At 40.3% G+C, this 18295-nt stretch overlaps 2 protein-coding genes across 6 annotated transcripts in view; one reads left to right on the top strand and one right to left on the bottom strand.

Annotated features, from left to right (window-relative positions):
* LOC105693825 (ATP-dependent RNA helicase DDX42) overlaps positions 1–18295 on the bottom strand; it is a 32997-nt gene that overhangs the window by 6115 nt on the left and 8587 nt on the right. For 2 of the 5 annotated variants that reach the window (XR_007278248.1, XR_007278244.1), the window contains exons 11-13: positions 13935–14118; positions 10568–10664; positions 2072–2328 (exon numbers count right to left, since the gene is read on the bottom strand). The gene's annotated coding sequence lies outside the window, so the exon portion shown is untranslated. The remainder of the gene's footprint in view (positions 1–2071; positions 2329–10567; positions 10665–13934; positions 14119–18295) is intronic. The other 3 variants (XR_007278247.1, XR_007278245.1, XR_007278246.1) reach the window with 3 other exon arrangements.
* On the top strand, positions 3897–18286 carry LOC105693824 (serine/threonine-protein kinase KIN4-like). The gene is made up of 7 exons (XM_012414011.3): positions 3897–5017; positions 8780–8992; positions 9119–9257; positions 13550–13676; positions 13769–13817; positions 13913–14092; positions 14201–18286. The coding sequence occupies exons 1-7, from the start codon at positions 4665–4667 to the stop codon at positions 16950–16952; spliced, it is 3813 nt and encodes a 1270-aa protein (XP_012269434.2). The 5' UTR covers positions 3897–4664; the 3' UTR covers positions 16953–18286.

The following is an 18295-nucleotide window of genomic DNA, read 5'->3' as shown; positions in this document are numbered from 1 at the left end:
AGCCGTCTCTAATAGGAAAAAGCGAAGTTGTTCGTCGATGATAATAAGAATCCCTGAAACGTCTAGCGCAAGATCCGCGACTACAAATAACCCACAATCAAAGTCAATGTAATGACGGCCGGCAGGGTTCGCGAATTTATTGCAGAGATGCAAACCTCTGTAAATAGAAATCATTAAAACACGATAGCACGGTGCGAAAGAATTTATCGCTATTGTGACTATTCGTAAAAGATTTCCTTCCCTCCCCAGTTTCCCTATTTTTTTTTTTATTCCTTCTTTCGCTAGAAATAGAAAAATCCTTCCGTCTGCGAACGAGTATGAAAGAGACTCGCGGTTTTCAACAGAACAGATGAAAATGAAAAATTGAATTTTTGTTCAGGGAGCGAGAGCGACGATTGTACAGTTACGGGGTATTTTATGAATATATTTCTATTACGAACGTCGATTTATTGGCGACCGATGCAGGGAATATATCCTTCGATCCCGTTGACAGTTTTAGGTCGCGTTTTCCCAGTAACTGCAACTGTGCAGCGGATCGATAGAACGCGGTATCGCCGATAGACAGCAAAGTAGTAAAAGGAATGGGAAAAAATAATTTTCATTACAATATGTGCGAGAGACCGAACGGGACACTGACTCGATTACAATAATACCGAGCGCGAAATCGACGTCGAGAATTCTCCGTTAACGATACAATCCCATATCAGGATCACGTGGAAACTACATTTCCACACAATAATAAATATATAATGAAAATGGAAATTCACATTTAGCGCGATCGCATCGTGAGCTGCGCGGGATACAAGGCGGCCGTTGTTACCTCCTCTCTCTTTTTTCTCTAATTTTGTTGACGCGTATGAAAAATAACGCATTTTCACGAATTCATAAGATTTACATTATACTATGCGTCGCGCGGAACGTAACAACGCACTCGCTCTTTAAGGGCGAAGGATTTTAACCCCGGAGGTTACCGGGCGTCAGAGTTCGTCCTCGAAATCCACAGCAATTGTGATATTCCCTCGCGCCTCGCGTTACGCCGTAGGTAAAATGCGACCGAGCAGGATCTCGCCTCGCCTTCTTCGGAGGATCTCTACGTTATAGCTGTACGTACGTACGTACGTACGTGTACAGCGAGAATTAAAGCAGCGTAACGAATCTCTCTCCGTTGCCCTTGCGACGACGATTTTTATTAATTTTCCACATCTCATTTTTCGCTCTCCTCCTACGATGATCCCGATTTTTTATTCTCGTTTAGCGAGGATCCATCCCCCGTGCAACATTAAACGTTCATCTCTCGCGATAAATTTTCATTCTCCGAGGATACATAAAATTTTTAATTTCCCAGAATTAAGTTATAACGTACGGGCGGCCGACACCATATACAACGACCCGCAATCTGTCACGGAGATCTTCTGGCATCAGAAAAAGAGAAGGAGGAGCAAAGATGAAAAAAGGAAAAACTGCGTACGAACGTTAATAGCTCATTATCATACAGGGACTTTTTGCGACCAGCTACACAACACCTTCGAGCGATCGAGAAAAATTTTTCTCTCTGCGAAAAAATCAGGCTGGAAAAATGGCGGAATAAAAATTCGGAACACGAGCTTTTGTTCGCGAAGGATCGACGGTCGAATGCGTAATGATATAGCGGAGACTTTTCACGGTGTTAAAGATCCTTTACGCTTCAAATTATCTCTACTATAATAACAGGTCGTAGGAGAAGTAAAAATGAGAAGAAAGGAGATCGTGCAAAAAAGGAAAAAGGTGGTTAATATACCAGGTGAAGTGTGCGCGAGAGACGAAACGAAATTAAACGAACGAATATCTTTAGAACTCGTGCGAAACCCTGGATAATATTCCTAAGGTTACGACGATTTTTATCGACTTTTTTCAAGATCTACGTTAAATAGTTTTTTCCTTTGAATTATTATCATAGTATGTTTCTTTCAAGTGAATTTAGCGCTACCCCGTTCCGCTCTACGTGTGTCTCTTGGGGATTTAAATCCTGAAACGTTTTAAGAACGTCGAGGGCCAGATCGATTACAGCGATTAGTTAGCCGTAGTTTCTCACCTTGCAGTAAATTTTCATTGCAACGACGTTAGCCTGCGCCAGCAGCAGCAGCAGCAACAGCAGCAGCAGCAGCAAAGTTTTAAACCTCACGATTCCCATATGAGAAAAGAAGCCAGTTTCTTTGTCGTGCGCTCACGTACGCGCTGCTGCACACATATGATACGTACTTTACGATTATCTCTCTTTGCCGCACTCCTTACACACACTCTACACATCGGCGATTTCCGCTACGTCGAGTTCAAGACGTCTCGAGGATGCTGTGGAATAAAAATGAAAATAATTAAATTAAACTGAATTACAAGAAGGAAGGAATGAACGAGAGAAAAAGAAAAAACGCGGATCGATCGATATCTCGGCAATTTCAACATTTATAAATATTGTAGTCGCACGGTAAAAAGATCCCATATATCTTGGACCGATGTGTATACATATATTGATCTATCTTCTAGTCGCCACGGTAATAATTCAAGGAAAGCAAATGTTTGCGCGTTACTCTCACGACGTCTTATAATATTCTTTAAAAGGTACGAGTGATACTTTCTGATAAATTATGTACCGCAAACTCATGTGTATATTTATATGTATATATATATATATATATAAAACTCTTTGTACATTTCGCAGATATATATACCTACCTACCTGTACTCGAGACTTTACGTATAGTATTAAAATTTTAATTCCATAAATGGGAGAAGACCCCGCGCGTTATATTCGCGGTTTTGTGATCTCCGCGCATAAAATTTATGTATTAAATATATATAAAACGTGTTTATTATTATCATACCGCGGAAATGAGACCTTCGTTACATATGTACCAGTACTACGCATGATATACCGGAAATCATGATCTCGCATTATCAGATCTCAAGGAATGGAAAAACTTGAAAAATTCAAAGAAAAACCACCCTTTATTATGCTCAACGTCGAAATCTCCATACGACGATATGCGGACAGAAAAGAGAAAAAGGAAAAAAAAATTAATCGAATTAAAATGAATAACATATTCCTTCGGAAATTATAATATATACGCTCAATAAACGATGATTCTTCGCGCGTCTCGACAAAAAGAAAAAAATGAACAAATTTAAAAAATTCATACTGGAGCGTGTTAAGTGTACTTATATTTCTTGGCGCCGATATACCAACATGGCGCCAGTAACTAACGTCGCCGATAATTTCTCAGAAATTATCCGCATATTATTACAGCGCGCAAATATTGCGATACCTTAGACGAGTACAAAAGTAATTAAACCGTCGAATTGTAGTTGGAATGCGCAAAAAAAGAAAACTGAAACCAACGCTGAGTAAATCCGATGTCTCAAAGTCCAGGACACAATAATTCCCTCCAGAAGAGGCATAGATCTCATTTTTCCCACGTTATCATCGTTAAATATGAGGACGATTGTCCGTCTCGGAGTCGCCGATACTCCTTCTTACCTCTGATACCGCAAAATCGCGACGCGACGCGTTCCGTGGACTGCGGCAGTGCAGGACGTAGCGTATAGGTACAATATGGCAAAGCAGAGAGTATAATTCCAGAGTACGGTTGTACAGGACGTATACGAAGTACCCGAAGACGGGACGAAGAGGTGATCGAAAAAAGGAAAAAGAAAAAAATAAAAATAAAAACTAAGAAAAGAGAGAATGAAACGCGATTCTGCGGCTGGTGCAGCGGCAGCAGGACGAGGAGGAGGAGGAGGAGGAGGAGAAGGAACGGCAGCAGCCTCGAATGCTCCGGGTGGGAGAGAAAGAGAGAGAGAGAGAGAAAAATCGGTAAGACTTTGATCGTTCCAGAGGTGGACGATGATGGTACGCACCGAGAGGCTGCAGTACCGTATCCGCGCTGGACCGTGGAAGTCCGAAGCGAGCGACCCGGGCGCCTCTTGAGAGGAGAGGCGAGATATGCGTGAGGAGGTTGAAGAATTATTTTCAGAAATGTGAATCTAGAATTTGGTTTAATGAAAATAATCGTATTGAAAACCAGGAGCAAAAAAGTTAATACGTTAATAGTATAATTAAAAATAATTGAGCAGTGCCATCGGGCGGTTTATTCATTTTTTGTTCATGCGTATACAACGGATGAAAAGATCAAGTAAAATAACCAGCTGATGGACAGTCTCCGCATCCAAAGCCCCCCCCGAGTAATCAAATTTGAAATAATTAAATTTTAATTAAAAAAATATCAGCCAGTGTTTCGCGTATAATATAAACCAAAAGATAAAACGCGTTCAACATTTTCATTCACAAAACCGAAATAGAAATAAGAAAAAAAAAACCTCAGTCACCGTAACGATATTCCGAAAGTGAAAATCGCCCCGGTAATTTCATTATTGCCTACCAAATAACGGTCAAGTGTACAGAAAAAAAATCAAATTTTCGACGATACAAAAAATCGTACCAATAATGAAACGATGGAATCGACTGTTTTGACACCCGCATTAGTGGATCGATGAGCGCGAGAGATACAAAAATAATAAGAAGAAATATAAATTGGGCAAACATAAGGAGACGCTCGAATCGGAGGAAACTTAAACCCTGAGGAATTTCCTCGCGTCCGATTTGTTTCTATTTTCCAATTTTCGAAACCGTTATGATTTACCCCTCGAGTCATCAGGCGCCGACGATGTCATCGGTGAGAAAAATGTCTCCGCGACCGAATCACCGAACGACTACAACGACATCGACGACAACCAGCTCGCATCAGTCGGCAAAATCTACCCTAATCGGATCGCCGAATTTACCCTCGCAATCGTCGATGAGAGGGAAACGTAATCCGGAGCGTCTCGGCGGCGCGGAAAAATGCCGGGGAAGATGCAGGGTGCAATGGAGCGAGAAACACGTCAAAGAAGGACTGGTGCTCGTCCAGGAATCGCAGCTCGCGAGGGTCGTTAAAACCGGACCAATATCCGAACACTACGAAATAGATCCGAAACCGTTCGCCAGGTGAGTAAAATGGGAGAAAAAAATCCCTCCGATTACGATTCGATACGGAGATCACGAGGGCGAATATTACATAATTTAATTATTAGAATCGGTCATTAGATCAAACGGTGTTAATTTTCAATCGTATTATACGATCGGGACTTACGCAGGTATGCGTTACCTGTGTTACAGAGTACGCCTGCAGCAGCCACCGATCAAACTAGACGCCCACTTATTTTATTATGTATATCTATTTATCACGATTCATTTTAGCATTAAACCTGTACATAAAATTTATGTAGTGGTACAGGACAGTGTATTATATGGTACATAAAATCGAACGAATATTTCACAACGCTCACCTGTGCGGTACTACGCTATAAAATGTACACAGGTATAGGTATGTACGTACGGATATAGATATATATATATAATATGTATATATGTAATACTCTTCAACGCCCACGCACATTATAAGTTTCTCGCGAGAGCAAAACATACGGAGTTTTATAAAACTATCCGTGCAGAATAAATTTAACGTTACGTACGCACCGCGTCGCGGTCGCCTTAATATACGAAGAAGAAGAAGAAGAAACGACAAAATACGTTTTTTATTCCTCTCGAAATACTGTACTTTTCAAAGTACCTACTTGTCGTAACGTCAACGAGAGAAAGAAAAAAAAATCGATCGTTCGGCACAAGTGCACGGATTTTTTTGTTTTTCATTTTTCAAATCGAGTAGTTTCGGAACAGAAATTTATGTACTGAAATTGTTCTCGTCTCATTTGATGTGTCTACCTATTTATTTTGTTCGTAATTTTGATTTTTTAAAAGTTTAGAGCGCAAAAACTGCGGACGTATATATTTCTGTGCGTCCCGTCCGTGCGACCTATCTTATATTCTACAAACTTCATAAATTCATATACCTCGCTCTTTATCATATACCGATCGTATGTATTATGGTACATGTACACATTAACGCTGCAGTAAATTAATCAAGTTTATTACGCCAATTAATACAGCCTAGCAAATTAGACCTTTAATAACTACATTATACCGTGTATGAATAATAAGCATACGTATGATATAGTAGAGACAAAAAATGAGCAATGATGATGAAAAAATTCAAAAAAATTAATGAAAAAAAAAAAAAAAACCAACCCGTATACCATTACTCGACAAAATAGCTCACGGTATAACGAAACTAATCAAAATTAAAAAAAAAATGTCTACCAAAAAATATCAGAAAAAAATGCATTCATTTCCGTTAAATATTTTTCAAAAAAGTTTGTGATCTTACGATATTTTTTTTTTTTTTGAGTTTCGTTTGTACCCGTGAGATGTGTATCTTAATTGTTATAAGTGAGTCGAAACGCTAATTAATTTATATCGAGCAAAAATTAATTTCCCGATAAAATATAATGCTCGTGCAGTGTCTGAATAAAGTGATTAAAACTGCGTGTCGTTTCGATATCGTGAGAGTATAGATATAGGCACGTAATACAGGTTGGTGATCGGCGCCATCGGTTAACACGTTTAAAAAGAAAAGAAGAAAAAAAAAAAAAAAACTTTCTGCTCGTGTATTTAAAAGTGTTATATAGTATTATAAGTGGAACGTAGGCGTCGGAATTGCGATTTCGTACAGAGGGACGTGTAGGCGGTCCTAATCGTTCGAAAAATTGTTTAAAAAAAACTATTCGAATCTGCGAGCAATGGTCGCGAATAAATTTTATAATCGTGGGTAGCCACGCGATTCCTGATGGATCAATTTCTCATTACAGTTATAAAACGCTAACCGGACAGCTTCGGGATATAAAATTCAACGATAATTTCATGTATATAAAGCAATCGAATACGACAACCATCTGAGCATGTGGATATAGAATTCTTCCGCATCATCCTTTTTTCTTTTCAACTTTTCTTCTCATCTTTGCTACTTGGAAATTGCACGGTTTCGCGTCAAGATAGTTTAAATCGAATAAATTATAAAAATGAACCAAGTAATTAATTGAAATTAAACAAAATTTCTATCATCTCCTCAGTCTGGTTTTCAGTCCTCGAAATACAGTAGCAGTGATATACTTTTATCAAAAGTTTTTAGCCTTTCTTGAATAAAAAATTAATAGGTAATAAGTATGTATATGTGTGTACATTACACTAGAGTATTTTCTGATACGTTACACATAAATCGTGTGATATTGTACTATAATAGTAAAAGAAGTGAATTAAAAAAAAAAAAAAAAAAGTAGAAGATGAAGGAAAAAAGGAAGAAACGCGCTCGGCTTTGTTTGCGCAAAGACAAATCGAATATGACATCACATCAGCTGCATATCTTTATGCAAAACAGGTGCAGTGCGTTAACTATAATGATCTAATATATGTTTTATATATGATACATACATACCTACGATGTGTACAATAAAATACTATAACCGCTTCCTCGCCGAGCTGCTGCGATTTCGTATGAAAATAATTTTACGAAATAAATAAAAATAATCTCGGCAGCGCGTAGCATTCCTAATTTTCAATTGAATTCAATTACATTACACGTTCGGCAATCGTGATAATTTATTTGTTCAATCATCGCGATAACGATTATTCAGGTGAAAAATAATAATAAGCGAACCGCGCCTGGGAGAAAGGATCAATCATGTATAATACAAGGTATGCTGAATTACGTTTTGCTTTTAGCAAGTTTTCGCGCAAATGGAAAATCGTTGTCAAGTTTATTGCCGTTGTTAATTTTGTTGTTATTATCATTAACGGAACCATGTTTGACAAGCGACGATATGTGAAAAGAATCGAATGAAGAAGATTGCAAACTTTGAAACCCACGCAGCAAAGTTTTGACCTCTCGATGCCCACTTTTACGACCATTGTCACATCCAGATTCGAATAAAACAAATAAATATAAATTATGTGCTGTAATCGTCGGTGTCTATGTCCTTCGTCCGTGTAAATAATGAGAATCGATTCAAACGCACCACGAAAAAAGATTAGAATAAAGGAAAAGAATCCATTTTCAGGATCTCGCGATCCACGGGGATCGTCTAATGGATCGCTAATTCCGATCTGTCGCGGTGTTGCATTACATGTAATTCCATTACCGTATATCATTACCGCTGTATAAGGAATTTGAACCGTCATTAGAACACGAATCAGTTTAGCTTTACTTATATTTGGAAAATAAAATAGACAAAATTAGACTCACAATTAATTAGGACCCCCGCCGTAAAAATACCTTCTACCATCGAACGAAATTTTTTAATTCCTTTCTTAATAATCGCTATCTCCACACTGCACCAGAACAAATTCTCTTTCCTTTTTTTTTTCTTCTTCTTCTTCTTGGTCAGCCTTGTAACTATTTCGATAATTTATAGCCAGCTGTCCATAAAACGGCCGAGGGAGCGACCCGATACTTTTTTTTCCATACGCCAAAGACGCTTTTAAATTTGATTTTGATCTTTTTTGTCTTTCGTTCCGCGCCTCGTTTCAAATGAAAATAATACACGTACTCGCGTGTACACACGGAGTGCATGAAATAAAAAGAAATTCGAAAAATTTAACCTCGCGCACTACAGGCGCCGCGGCGCCAACCTTGTCGAGGCGATAGGAGTCGGGCTACGACGAGCAACAATATCGCACCGAGTTCAAATAATTTCTAAATAAAAACTAGAAAGTACAACTCGTCCCTACAATCGATCGATCCGTCGTCTAGTGAATATATTTATAAACTAGTTTTTTAATTTTCAATATTTTAACTCGTCACTTTTCATTCCGCAGCGGACAATGGGCCAAGGTTTACAAATGCAGGTCTCGATCGACGGGTATCATCTACGCGGCAAAATATTCATCGAGAAATCGTTTCAACGCGGACTGCAGCGCAGAACTTCGTCACGAAATCGCTCTCCTTTCTCTCTGTTCGCAATCACCGCGAGTCGTACGACTTCACGACGTCTATGAAACCTCGAAGGAGATCATCCTCGTTATGGAATTGTGAGTCGATCATTGTTTGGTAAATTATTCCTCTTTCGGTCCCTCCTCCTCCCTTCGTTTTCCCTACGTTCATCTTCACGCGGTATAAACGAGATACGAAATTTAACGCACTCTTGAAATTTACAGCGCCCCGGGAGGCGACCTTCAGACTCTGATAGACGGAGATCTCGTACCTTTGGAAGGAGACGTCGTACACTTCGTACGTCAATTGGTAGAAGGTCTCGCTTATCTCCACGAAAGGAACATCGCTCATCTCGATATTAAGGTTTGTCGATTTTAGAAAGCTTAGAAACAGAAATTAAGAAAGAAAAAAAAGAAAATAAGAAACCAAGCGCAATTATTATTCCTTCGTTACGCGCGTACAACGTGTATAGAAATTCTTACGTCAATCAAATAATATCGCAATGTACAAAAAAAAAAAAAAAAAACCATGAGATACAGAAAATTACACTCCCGATATTTCGATCGATCAAACGTTAAAAGTCCAACGTCTTGTAAACGTACGGCTGAAGTGAGACGTAACCATCAATTAATAAATCCTTTTATAGTAGGTGGGTACATACGTATGTGCGCACATAACCGACGTCCGATCTATATATATCATATACAATAATTACGTGCGCGATCTATGGGAATAGTTTGCTAGGAATCGAATTTCCTATCGCTTTATTTCCACTTGGAAAGTACGCGGTGTAAAAGGAAGAAGAAATTCGCATCGGTTTGAATTTTATCGGAATGGGATTTGGTTCGTATAATTATATACACGAGGGCTCGTATTGTTATTTGTACAAGTACAGTATCCTTTATATCGGATATAAGGTTTAGCGAAAACAAATTGGTATTTCCTTGTACGGTTATATGTGCTTGCGTGGACAAAGGGTCGTATAAAATCGTAACAAGACAAGAAAGACTCCTCCTGCCTCTTCACGTGCAATACACGTATGTTCGTTAAAAAATGAATAAATATGTACAGTGTACGTTACGGTACAAAAGAGGAGGAGGAGGAGGAGGAGGATATATCGCGTACCAAAGGTGAGAAAACCGGGTTTGAAAAATCACGGAAACGATATACCACAGGTAGCGCATACGCGCGAGCCAAACGGATCCCCGTGGCGTCGGGATATCCTTGAGATTAAATCCTGATGCAGGAACTTTTGCACCGCGTATACTTTGTAATTATTGGGTGTACGGTGAATTAACACCGCGCGTTATCTGCCTGCGTTGTATATAGTACAGCTCTTTCATACGCTTCACAAAGGAAGAGAAGAAAAGCGAGCAGAACTTTTGATGCGAAATTTGCGATCGACAAAATTTCGTACACTTTCAAGTTACGGTAATTTGATTTGTCAAGCCTTCTCCCGCAGACGTGGAACTCGAACGCTCGCGACGATTTTGCGTCGCGTGGCTGACCCCCTGCGCCCCTATTATTTCGGTCCATTCGCACCCCTTCGATAGTTGATTGTCTTTTAATTCGCAACGTATTCGCCAAAGATCGATGACGAAAAAAAATCGATCGAAAGTAAATAGAAAATGGAAGAAAATTGTTGATTTTTTTTTTTCATAATGCTCTCTTACCGTTATCCTGACAAGGTCGCGTAACTTCACTCTCCTGGGATATATCTGGCACGGGCGATGTTCGAGCCCGAGGTCGACTGGCGCGTCCGGACGGTGCCTAAGAAAAATATCTGTTACTTTGAGTAAAACTTTCCGCGCGCAATTATAACGAGATGCGTACTTTGCAGGAGATTTTTACGTCGATTTTTTGTTTTCGAGTTTTTCGAATGGGAGGGATGAGCTAAGGTGAAGATAATGACGCGCGTTTCGCGATCTGGAATAGGATCGATGTCTCGAGCTGCATCGAGCCAACGAGAGTATGTAGAAGACGTTCGAATGTATTCTAAAAACGGTGTACAAGCGAATCGGTATATCGAGTCATTGACGACTCTGTGTCTCTCTCTGCCATATAGGAAGGCATTGAAAACCCATTCGATGTTCAACGGGCCCACGAACGCGTACCCATATACTTCGTGATCTCGGGCGCAGAAATTCGCTCCGAGTTTGGAATATAAACGCGATTAAGAATAGATCAATCTCTGCAACGGAGCCGGATCGACGTCGAGAGATCGGGAGCCTCGTCCTCAATTGTTTCGACGTCGTTAGAGCGTACGCTCAATTTATTTATACCCTGCTATACGGCCGATCGCAACGATCGTGCGGTCGGCGGCTTGACCGGCGTTTAAATTTTTCAAAATCGCAAATTCAACGATCCATCCGCGTGTTTCGAAACGACCCGATTTCGCACCGTTCGATCGGATCGGCTCGAACGAGTCTTGGAAAATCGATCAATTTGTTTTTTTTTTTCATTCGTTATTCCGTCTGATACACGCCGAGCAATTATCGAAGTGGAGGAAATTCAGCTCTCGAGTTATGCTGCAGGTTGCACGACAAAAAGAGGGCGAGCGCGAATAATGGGAAAAAATTTTCCCTCGGATACGCGGATGTTATATAGGCGCTGTTAACAGATACGGATAATATGCAGATTAGGAGTCGCTCGCAGGACTCTTTTTTTTCACCTCACGTGCGCTCCACGTAGTGTGATACCTATCGTATATATTTCCGAAGAACGGGGTATAAAAATAATATTCTGCGTCGGCCATGCCCCCACGCTACGCGAGAAAACTGACCACACCCTGCTCTCTTATACCCGGTGAATCACACCTGGTTCGTGATACACATACGTATATATATATTTATGTATTTTTTCGTTTCCATTTTTCAACTTCCTATAGTCTAAGAATTTTTCAAATCAAACCGAACAACGCGAGCGTTGAATCAATCGCTGCATTTTTCGAATCAAAGAACTGCATCCTCGCGATTGAATTTCTTTCTTTTTTTTTTTTTGGCGATTATAGTCGCGGCCCGGAAACCTTGTAATATGAAATACGTGTCACCGTCTCAACTCTTGTGAAATTATATTTCGTTTTTTTTTCTTTTTCAACTTTTGATACGCCCACGAATGATGCGACGATGAAGTGAGAGAAACTTGGAAACATTATGTGTACAACGAGAGTAATAATATAGTGAAAATTATGAGGCTTTATACGCGCCTTATAGTTCGTTATGTATGTACGTACTTCGAGCGATAAATGCGATGAACAAAAAATTTTACAAACGTGAAAATGAAATAAAAAACACATTGAAATTGGAAGTAAACTTTACGTTGCTTTCCATTTTCTTTCTATATCCGTTCGTTTTTTTATTTCGACGCAACTAAAAAGAAACAGAAAGAAAGGATCTAAGAACCTTTAATTCGAACTTGAAAATTTTTTTTACAGATAAATTATTACCTCGCATGAAATTTCGATGGGACGAAGAAATTGTCGATTTTTTTGTTCTTTTTATAGCGTAAAATGGCTTTATTAATTCAATCGCGCAGGATGGGGTTTTGGTGGACGTGGAATAGATTTATGGTAAGACCGTCGGAGCGGGTCGTGTCTTATGTAAATTATAGAAATGTTTTCTTCGTAGTTAAACCAACAGATCAAGCATGCAGCAGCAGCTGCGCCAGCAAAAGTAATAAATGCGGTGACAGTTTTAGTTTGAAATTACGAACCAGTGTATAAAGCGTAGGTTTTATTTCCTGACTTCAGATTCAGATGAGACTTTTTTTTTAATTTTTTTTTAATCGACGATCTGAAATTTGATCAAATAAATAAGTAAATTGCTACACTTTGACGACGACGCGTACGGTATAATTACAATATTCAATAAGCGATAATTTTGAAGAACCTGCAGCGAATCGCCGATGAATCTTCTTTTTTTTTCCGAGAAATAATATACCTGAGATCGCGTCATACAACATATGACGCAGAATATGGTCCGCGTTGAAACACATCGGGTAATTACGTACGGAGTTAATAACGTAATTAAATAAGTCTCTACTTATGGACGCGTATTTGGTATTGCCGCGAATACTGGCCCCGCAGGAATTAAACCCACCAATCCTGTATATTGACATACAGGTATATATATGTATATATATATACCTATGTTATAAGTATATGTCAAACTTGCTTATACATTATGTAAAACGTGATTCAATCGATCACGATCCGCACCTACAGAATAAGGCCGCCATATTTTATGTAACACCGAGGAAAGAAGAAAAGAAAAAGACGAGAAAAAAAAAATAATAAATTTGTAGATTGAATAACTTCTTCTTTTCAATCCTCTTTTTTTGTCACTTGCCTGTGCGAGACGGAGAATAATAAATTTCGGACTTAGATTCGGCTGAATACGGATACCGCAAAATTGTTCAAGTTCATAATTCGATACGCTAAGAAAACTAATAAAATAAAATGGAAAAAAATCATATGGCACCCACTAAAACGAGATGCAAAGTGGGTTTATCTCGCCGGACCGATCAAAAGTGCTGCAGACTACAGATAAGCATCGAAATCATTTCTTTCCATATTTTCAGTATTATCCGTTTCAATAACTTGCAAAGTCCGACTTTTTAATTTGACGTTGAACAAGCTTATTTTTACCGCATTACAGCCTCAAAATTTAGTCATGATGGGCGCGTTTCCCGAATGCGATGTAAAACTTTGCGATTTTGAGATATCCCGAGTTATACTGGAGGGTACCGAAGTCAGAGAAATACTTGGGACGCCGGATTACGTGGGTAAGAAAACGCGAAGATCTTTTATAAACTCCCTTCGTAAAAGCATAGCTTTTCGTTACGCAGTTTTGACGAGATGAAAAAAATTTTTCTAGCTCCTGAAATTCTCCACTACGAACCGATAACCCTGGCCGCCGACATGTGGTACGTATATAATTATCCAACGCCCGTGATATCGCGCAAAATCTCAAGCCGCCTAAATTCCTTCTCACATTATTTTCTCAAAAAAAAAATTACAGGTCGCTAGGGGTGACGACTTACGTCCTTCTGACGGGATTTTCTCCTTTCGGGGGCGACACCGACCAGGAAACGTTTCAAAACATATCCTTAGGGGAGGTGGATTTTCCCGAGGAATTATTCGACGACGTTTCCCTGCAGGCGAGAGACTTTGTGGCCCGACTTCTCGTGCCGGATCCGAGGTAATGACCGGCGTTTCTCCCCCAAACTACGTAAAAAAAAAACAAAAAGACGAGGTAGTGTTTGATTCTAATTTTTACAATTTTCTTTTCATTCCAAATAATTAACAGCGCACGCATGAGCGCCAAGCAATGTCTCCGCCACGAATGGCTTCGAGGCGCCCCGACGCAGGCGTCGCCTCATCTGCGTAGATATTTGTCGAAATCTAGGGAGGTGTTATTGGAACGGGTGGTGAGCCGCGAGAATCTTCGGAGAGCGACGCTTTTGAGTCAGGCAAAAAGTCACGCGAATCTGAGCGAAGCCAAAGACGCGAAGAACCAATCGAGTCTGATAGGGGGTAGTCTCAGTCAGAGCGAGATGTGTCTGAGCTACGGGATGACCGGAAGTCAGATCAGTCTGCCCGGAAGCGAGGACGACATGAGCCCGGCGCATTCTCAAGTAAGCTTGGAATCAGCCCAAAATTCATTCGCATCGAGTCAGAGCTGCCTTCTGAACAAAGAACAAACCCAAGGTCTGCTCAGCCAGGCTCAGAGTAAATCGCAGGCGAATCTGAGCCTCCACAGACCGAGCAGGGGGCTTCTGTCGAGGATGAGAAATTCCAGCGAAACGCAGTCTCAAGTTTGTCTGCTGAACATGCAGCCGAAAAACATACCCAGACACGTATTGAACCCACTTTTCAGTAGATCAAGGGATAAACTTTACGGACTCAAAAGTCTCTCCAAGTCCCAAGGCGTTCTAGATATCTACAGAAGTTTGGAGTGCCTGAAGACTAAGAAGAATCAGAGGGCGAAAACCGAGGACATGTTACCGATATTCAAACAATTAAGCGTGGAAATCGCCGCGTCGAATGTTTCGCTCGGATCGATCGACTGGAGCAGGGATTCCGGATTAACTCCGGATCAGATCGAACAGGATAACGACGGGGATGGCGGAAAATTCGGCAAAGATAAACCGAGGATTTTTACCGACGACGAGGAGGCGGAGGCGCCGGAAACGGGAGGGAAAATTGAGGAAACGAAAAGTTCGACGGACGTCGAGACGCCAGAGGACGTGATAAAATCCGTGCGATCCGGCGATGGGAACGACGACGAGCTTCTTCAAGCCCCGAAAAGTCCGTCGTACGATTCGGAGGGTAATCTGGACTCCCTGCAGTCCATGGAGTCCGTGGAGTCCGATACTCTGACGGAGGATTCCGACGAAACGCCGACTAATCGCGGGACCAGATTATCCGTGAAACAGCCGAGTCAGCGTCAAAATTCCGACATATCGAGTCACTCGAATAATTCGGGTAATTCGGACGATAAGGAAGATCATTCCGAATCTGAGAACGAGGAGCCGAAGTACACGGTCGCCCAACTGGTTTCGGCGTTCAACAAACATCAGGAAGTTGCCTCGAAAACGAGTCTCGAGGCGATAATGACGGAGAAGAGAATAAACGAGGTGAATTTTCCTACCGGACCGAAAGCGTTGAGATTGTTTATACCCGATATTAATATAACGGAGAGTACGATTGTCAGAAGGAAAACTAGTTACAAGCCGAGAAAAAATTGGGAGGAACTCAGAAAAATGAACGAAAGAAACGAGGGCGTTACCAAGAGAGATTTTTACAACGATTCCGGTAACGAGGACGAGGAGGAAGAGGAAAAGGCGGAAGACATTCCGCGACCGGTAAATGAAATCAACGACGCGAACGACGAGGAAATTCTCGCGACGGAGGTGGAGAAAAAATCTGCGAGGGACGAGAGGGAGGTGGAAAAAATCGAGGTCGAGAATTCGGGGGATGAGAGCGCGCTGGAGAATCACGGGGACGTGAAAATTGACGAGAAATACAAACAGTGCGTCGCACTGGGCAAGGCCGAGCAAATTTCTACCGGCAAATCGACGATCAAAGATAAATTGATAAAACCCGCGTACCGTCCGGTTGTGAAGAATGAAAAATCTGTTTCTAACGCAATACCGAAAGAAAGAGTGGCGAACTACATATTTTCGGATATAGCGAGTGTTAAAAAAACGGATAAAATTGAATCTGGTAATTCAAAAGTAAGTGGCACGTCGTTAACGGAACAGACAAAAGCCGTTTCGAAAAAAGACGTTAGAAAAGAGGGTGCTAAATTATCCGGTAAAGTAGACAACGGTGTTAATCTAAAGGACATTTTACAGAGGGTGGATAATTCTCAAACATCGCCCAAGGAGAATCTTGAAAATTTGAGAAAAAGGACTTCGATAGCCAAAATAATTCTCAACGACAATTTGAGCCTCGATGAGGAAACGAACAATAACGGCAACAACCTCCCCATACACAGGGCCAAAAGTGAACCACCCTTGACGAGTTCGGAGACCGATAAAATGAAATTAGATATTCCACCGTCCTTCGTAAGATCGGCTTCCCTATCGAGCGAAGGTAGTTGCCTGACCCCGTCGAGTGTTCAATCGGATATAATAATGTCCTGGGAGGACGTACGGGTCCAAAACGTTTCGCAATTAAAAGATAACGATCTTAAAAATCAAAAGAGAATTCCAATTTGGGAAACATCGAGTTCAACGGAATCCCACAAGGGACTATTGTTACCTCACAATGCCGATTTCAATGGTAAAAATAACTCCAAAGGATCCACCGTCAGTCTTACGGATGAGAAAAAAGTTTGGGGAAAGGTTTGCACGGGTTCGTACACCAGGGCGATGGAGAAATTTAACGGTAAAAATCCGTCCGAATTGTTGCAACAACAACAGCAACAACAGCCGCAGCAGCAGCAGCAGCAGGGAAGTAAAAAATCGTCAAACTTTCTCGTCGCTCCAAATCAGAGCGGTGAAAAAACGAGAAGAAAAAGTAGCCCGGCTATGCCACAGTTTGTTAATCCTTGACGATAACAGGGATAACTTGAACGATACGTGATTATAAATCGAATAATGTTACCAGGTATAAAAATGTGTAATCGCTGTGCGCACATCTCGTGTTCGGATTAAATTGATCTGCCAGATTAAACGCAGATGTATTAGCGATTTGTATCTTTCTTTTTATATTTTGAAATCAGAACTTGCAATCAATTGCGAGAAACGAGCGATTTGTTATATTTCTATAGGGAGATAGTATACGTATATATTTTATACGCGTACAACAGAGAGACTGAAAAACTTATACTGTGAGATTGTACGTATACATCCTTAAGAAGGGCACGTCGCAAGAATGCAGTTTCAGACTTTCAACGACTGTTTTAATCGTAGTCACCATCGCCCGGGTACCCCGAGCTTTGTTTACAGGTTCTTACGGCCTTGCTTTCCTACTTGGTAATAAATCGTTTAACGAGTTACGCAACACGAGAATCTTGCGCTCGTTTCGATACCCATTTTAAGAACGAAACTAATGTAATACGAAATCGTTAAACATCATCCTAAGTATAAAGAGAAACCAAAAGAGTGAGACAAAACGAAAGCGAACGGAACTAACAGCCGGTACATAAATTGCTTCAAACTTTTTTTTTTGCAAACTAAAGAGAAGACAAATATAAATTATATAAGTATTCGTTACTTTATCGCGTAGTTGTACGATTATTATTATTCTCTATTATATTAGTTTTAAATTTTTAGTAAAATCACTATAGTTGTGACTAATCACCGCATCAAAAATGTCGCGTGTTGTAGAGAAGGAAAAAGAAGAAAAAAGTTGTTCAGCAAAATTGCGATCTTCAGATCGAAAAAAAATGGAAAGCGTTGTGCATTAGATTGGATGATATTGCAAGAAGAATGATGTAATGCGAATACTTACTTTGTTGTTCGTGCATCGATTAACACTGTGCACTTCCAATTTTATGTCGCGTTAAAAAATAGACGATGAAAGTTAACAATGTTACCATTTTTTTTCTTCTCTTTTTTCCCCCCCTGTTTAATACCTTGTCAATATCGCGGGATTCAGCGGAGCCCTAAATCATCTTGTAGCCTACCGAATTTATATCTTGATTGTAAATTAATTGTGACTAGAGAAAAATGTCGAAAGCTAAATGATGATTTACTGGATGCTGTGTTCCTTCGATAAGTAGTCGAAAGCGAAAATTTTTGCAGGTATACAATTTTCATAGACCCCAATTTCACCGCGACGATAATTTTAAAGAGGCTTTAAGAGCGTAACGACGCTGTGAAGCAGCAATAAATAAATGTAATAGTTGTAAGTTGGTTGAATAAACTCTACCTTGTTTTTTTTCTCTATTGCT

This window comes from Athalia rosae, chromosome 4, assembly GCF_917208135.1.
Source record: "Athalia rosae chromosome 4, iyAthRosa1.1, whole genome shotgun sequence".
Taxonomy (NCBI): Eukaryota; Metazoa; Arthropoda; class Insecta; order Hymenoptera; family Athaliidae; genus Athalia; species Athalia rosae.
Note: the sequence above shows the minus strand (reverse complement) of the source record. Positions and strands in the feature narration are given on the sequence as shown.